The sequence below is a fragment of the Myotis myotis genome, unplaced genomic scaffold (genome assembly GCF_014108235.1).
Source record: "Myotis myotis isolate mMyoMyo1 unplaced genomic scaffold, mMyoMyo1.p scaffold_m19_p_10, whole genome shotgun sequence".
NCBI lineage: Eukaryota > Metazoa > Chordata > Mammalia > Chiroptera > Vespertilionidae > Myotis > Myotis myotis.
This window is the reverse complement of record NW_023416314.1, coordinates 43,279,341-43,285,076: the sequence shown is the minus strand read 5'-3', so window position 1 is coordinate 43,285,076 and position 5,736 is coordinate 43,279,341. Positions and strand designations below refer to the sequence as shown.

At 39.5% G+C, this 5,736-nt stretch overlaps 1 protein-coding gene across 1 annotated transcript; it reads right to left on the bottom strand.

Annotated features, from left to right (window-relative positions):
- Positions 1-479: 479 nt before the first annotated feature.
- LOC118664411 (putative olfactory receptor 56B2) lies at positions 480-4,946 on the bottom strand. Its single transcript, XM_036324484.1, has 2 exons — positions 4,929-4,946; positions 480-1,430 (listed from the first exon to the last, which is right to left on the bottom strand). Exons 1-2 carry the CDS (start codon positions 4,944-4,946, stop codon positions 480-482), a joined length of 969 nt encoding a protein of 322 aa, XP_036180377.1.
- Between the last annotated feature and the right edge of the window lie 790 nt (positions 4,947-5,736).

Here is a 5,736-nt window from a genome sequence, read left to right as displayed (position 1 = left end):
AAAATTATATGGTTTTCCAGTGTACAATTCTATAATACATCAGCTGTATATTGCATTGTGTGCCCACCATTCAAAGTCAAATATTTTTCTCTCACCATATATTTGACCAACTTTTTGTGTTGTTTTGTTTTTGTTATTAATCCTCATCTGAGGATATTTTATCTACTGCTTTTCAGAGACAGTGGAAGCAAGGGTGGAAGCGGCAGGGAGGGGTGGGGTGAGAGAAAGAGAGAGAGAGAGAGAGAGAGAGAGAGAGAGAGAGAAACGTCAATAACCCACATTCCTTCTGTGCACTGTCTGATGCTCTAACCATTGAGCTCATTGGCCAGGGCCTACTTTCTGTTTTAGTTTTGGCCACTGGTACATTATAATAATTGAGAGCTGCAGCAGTGCTCCTTTTCTTTAGTTCTTCTGCCACTAGGCACTCGTTAGATATTACATTGAGTATATATCTTATAAAAATAAGCATCCTTTATAAATTAGTTGCTCTTGATGTGTACTTTAAGAACCTTATATAAAACCTGCCGGAGCTCCTTGTTCTTGATTGCATACACCATGGGATTGAGGGCAGGAGGAACAACACTGTGCAGTACATTGAGTAGCACTTGAACAATGGGAACTGATATTGCGGTACTATGGGCGATGGACATGACAATGACAATTGTATAGAAGAACAAGATCAGAATGAGGTGGGACGTGCAGGTACTTAGGGCCTTAGACACAGCTTCTGCTGAGTTCAGCTTCAGCACAGAGTGAAGTATCAAAGCATATGATAAAATAATCAAACCCAAGTCACTTCCCATGAATGTCCAGGCCAGAAGAAGCTGGTAAATGCTGTTGATGGTTCTGTCATCACAGGATAGACTAGTGACACCGAGATTAGAACACAGAAAGTGTTCTATTTGGTTCTGGGAGCAGTAGTGTCTCTGAGCAGCCAATATAGGCACTGGGATGGTACATATGGTGTTTCTGAGTGCCATGAACACAGTTGCTTTGACCACAAAAGATTCAGTAATTATTGATGGATAGCGTAGTGGTCGACAAATAGCTACATATCTATCGATAGCCATGCATAGAAAGATACCTGACTCCATGCCCACAAAACAATGTATGACATACATCTGCAGAAAGCACTCCGGGAGACTGATGGCTTTAGCATTGAACCATAAGATGGCCAATATCTTGGGCATGATAGTGGTGGCAAAGCCCATGTCTACCACAGCCAGGATACCCAGGAAATAGTACATAGGCTGGTGCAGTGTTGGCTCTTGATAGATGATGATCAGGATAAGGATGTTGGCACTGAGGGCTAAGAGGTAGAGCAGAGCCAATGGCAGGGAGAACCAGTGTTGCCAGCTATGAATGCCTGGGAATCCCATCAGAATAAATTCAGAGACCTGGATCTTAGAGATGTTGGAGGCTTTTAGATTCTGGAACATTCTTTAGTAAGAGAAAAAAAAATATTCAAGATTATAATTTTGAAGAATATCTATGATAGTATTTGAAGAGAAGTAAAAGACAAGTAGAACTTTTAATTTTTTATTTTATTTCTTTATTGCTATTTTTTCATGGTAATTATTTTATTTTATAATTAAATTTATTAAGATTATGTAGGTTTCCAGTTTGTACTGCTATGATATATTATTTTATAATGCATGTGTTCCCACCGTTAAAAGTCAAATCTCGAGAGAAACTAAGATGGCGGCATAGGTAAACACCGGGAAATTGCTGCCTCCCACAACAACTTCAAAAATACAACGAAAAGACAAAACGGACATCATCCAGAACTACAGGAAGGCTGGCTGAGTGTAAATTCTACAACTAGAAGAAAAGACAAAAGCACACTGAGACTCAGAGGAGCTGCAGAAGTAAAGTGCAAAGGTAAGGAGGCTCGGGCATGCACGCAGAAAGGGGCTGGTAGCTGAGGATGCAGCTGTCTTTTTGAATCAGGAGGGAGTCACAAGCTCCCGACTGCCCTGAACTCCGGTTCTGGCAAGTCTCTGGGGACCCAGGACTCATACGGGGAGAAACTGGACTGTCTGGCAGCAGGCAGAACTCTGAACTTGAGGGCGGCTTTCCCTCAGAGGTGCTTGCAGCAATTATCGGGACACTGAGACTTCTGGCTCCTTAGGGCACGGCTGAGGACTAGCCATAGCGGCTTGCTCCTCCCTTTGATTCCCTGAGACCCTGCCCCACCCAGGCTGCAGCAGAGGCTTTTGCATATGAATGCCCTGGCCCTTTGCAACCTGAAAATTACCTAACAAATTGCAGCTGGGCCAGACAGACCCAGAACTTCCAAGAGAAGGCCCAAGGCCCCACAGCAGCTTGCATTGCTTCACAGCTGGGCCTCATCAGGGCACCTCCAAACTCCAAAAAAGGATGGGGAATCTGCAGTTCTCTTCGTAGCTCCTGCTGGGTAACCTCAGGCAGAGGCTAAATTAGCACCTCCTTAGATCCAAGAGCAAGTGTACCCAGTGGTCAGAGGGGGACCATCCAGATTACAACTCCTCAGATCCATAAGGGACACACTCAGGGGGCAGACTCAGTGAGCACCAAAGCCCCACTGAAGCAAGTCTTGCCCCCAGAAGGGTGTCTTCAGCACAGAAGTTCTCCCACTGCAGACACAGTTGATTCTCACTGCCAATTGGCCTGGAGGTCAATTCCTCCCAGTGATCCTACAACAATCAAGGCATAACTACAACAAGACTGTGCACAAAGCCCACAAGGGGGTGCACCAAGAGTGTCCACTTCAGGTAACTGGGGAGGCTTAGCCACTGGGCCCTACAGGACACCTAGCACACAAAACCACTCTACCAACACAGGGAAGCATAAAAAATGTGGATACAAAGAAACAGGTCACAAATGACAGAAATGGAGGAAAGCAAATGACTGGATATAGAGTTCAAAACCATGTTTATAAGGTTTTTCAAGAATTTTATGGAAACCGCAGATAAATTTAGTGAGACCCTGGAGGATATGAAAAAAGACCAACTAGAAATTAAGCATACACTGACTGAAATAAAGAATAATTTACAGAGATCCAACAGCAGACAAGAGGATCCCAAGAATCAAGTCAAAGATTTGAAATACGAAGAAACAAAAAATACCCAACCGAAAAAGAAAAAAGAAAAAAGATTCCAAAAATATGAAGATAGTGTAAGGAGCCTCTGGGACAACTTCAAGCGTACCAACATCCGAATTATAGGGGTACCAGAAGAAGAGAGAGGGCAAGATATTGAAAACCTATATGAAGAAATAATGACAGAAAACTTCCCCTACCTGGTGAAAGAAATAGACTTACAAGTCCAGGAAGCACAGAGAACCCCAAACAAAAGGAACTCAAAGAGGACCACACCAAGACACATCATAATTAAAATGCCAAGAGCAAAAGACAAAGAGAGAATCTTAAAAGCAGCAAGAGAAAGACAGTCAGTTACCTACAAGGGAGTACCCATACGACTGTCAGCTGATTTCTCAACAGAAACCATGCAGGCCAGAAGAGAGTGGCAAGAAATATTCAAAGTGATGAATTGCAAGAACCTACAACCAAGATTACTTTACCCAGCAAAGTTATCATTCAGAATAGAAGGTCAGATAAAGAGCTTCACAGATAAGAAAAAGCTAAAGGAGTTCATCACCACCAAACCAGCATTATATAAAATGCTGAAAGGTATTCTTTCAGAAGAGGAAGAAGAAAAAGGAACTCTTACCATTTGCCACAGCATGGATGGAACTGGAGAGCAGATAAATACCACATGATCTCACTCATTTATGGAATATAATGAACATAAACTGATGAACAAGGACTGATCCAGAGACGGAGAGGCATTGATTGTACTGTCGGGCCTTGGAGGGAAGGTAGGGGAGGGTGGGGGGAAAGGGGAAAGATCAACCAAGGACTTGTATGCAAGCATATAGGCCTAACCAATGGACACAGACAACGGGAGGGTGAGGGCATGAGCGGGGGGGGCGGGGGGTAGGGGGCAATGTGGGGTTAAGGACACATATGTAATATCTTAATCAATAAAAAATATATTTAAAGTAAAAAAAAAGAAACAGAAACCCTCACTCACTATGCTTTTATGAAAATTATGAATAAATCATTTCCATGTATAAAAAAAAAAAGTCAAATCTCCTTACATCATCATGCATTTGACCCTTTTAACTTTTACCACCTCCCCACTTCCTTTCCCTCTGGTAAACACTACGTTGAGATGGGGAGTCTTCATTACTAATCTTCATTCTTTTCATTCTGCACTGACATTTATTGGATATTTCTAATGAGGCAGGAACTGCGGTAGCACATTCTTGTTAACACAATTAATCATCACAAAAACTCTGTAAGGCAGGTTACATTATCTCCACCCTCTTACAATTATGGGTTAGAATAGTAGAGAGATCAGATCCTTGTTCATTACCTTCCATATTCTTAGTCATAGAAACTGCACAAGAGGAAAATGATCTGATGTTATAGCCTTGCCTCTTCATGTCGGTTTTGCTAAAGAGTTTCTTTATTTAGAGTCTTTATTTAGAATTTAGAGTAATTTATGCATGAAAGCAATTAGGTAACAAATCACATCATAGACTATTGAAAAAACCTTCTTAAAGAACACGAACACTTTTGAAGAATACATCAATTTTAAATTTACAATAATGGTTGAATCAAAGAGAAGTGTTTCCTGACTCTGCTTCTATCCCTACATCCACATTTTATCTCTATTCACAATGAAGATTGAAAGGTTATATATTTCAACACACAACTATTTTGGAAACAGCAAAGGAAGATGAGATAATAAGCATGCTCTTCAAAGGCTGACCTGGTATCATCCCAAACTGAGTCATGCAGGAGTGGACAGAATAGCAATGATGCAAAAATTTGTAGGAAATCAGGACATTTTTCAAAGAGGAAAATACAAATGCTCTTAGACCTGAAGCATGGTTAGCATTCTGCCAGATTAGAGTTCTCTACTGTTACTGTTTGCTTTTCATTCTCACATTAACTGCTATTCTTAGCTTGGTGATTTAGCAACCCTCTATTTTATTTTGTGCATTCCCACCACCAAATCTAGCTTCAACCATGACCTTCTTTAGGAAGACTGAAGTTTCCTTCAGGGAGGATAAAATGTCATCCTTTAAATCTTGGTAACATGATAGAATTGGAAAAATGGTAGGCTTCATAGGCAAGGAATATATTTGTTGACGGATCAATTTTTTTTTTTTATTTTAACATGATGGTATTAAAAAAATATTTATATTCTTGAATCTATCATATTTTACCTAAACCTCTAATATTTATACATATTATTTGCAGTGTTTAGCATGACATCACACACATACTAGATGTCAAAAGGTATTTATAAATGAATATACAAATTAATGTGGCAATAATTCAATTTTCATAATAAGTTTTAAGAATTATTATATTGTAGACTAAGGAATATTTTTTAGAAAGTATAAGGGGAACCACCAGAAAAAATGAAATAATGATAGCTATTTTATGAATCAACATAAAACCTAAATTTCTAAAGAAAATGATTTTCCCTCATAACATAAATAAAGCAAAAGAAATTTTCAAAAGAGAGGAAATAGAATAAGACAGCACATAAAGGAAATATTTTGGTTTGGACAATAAGAATTAATTAATTAAAATATACTGCAAATTGGTCATATATTACAAAGATTTTCATGTGCAAGTTTATGCTATAAAATAAGTGCATAATGTAAAAATTAAAAATA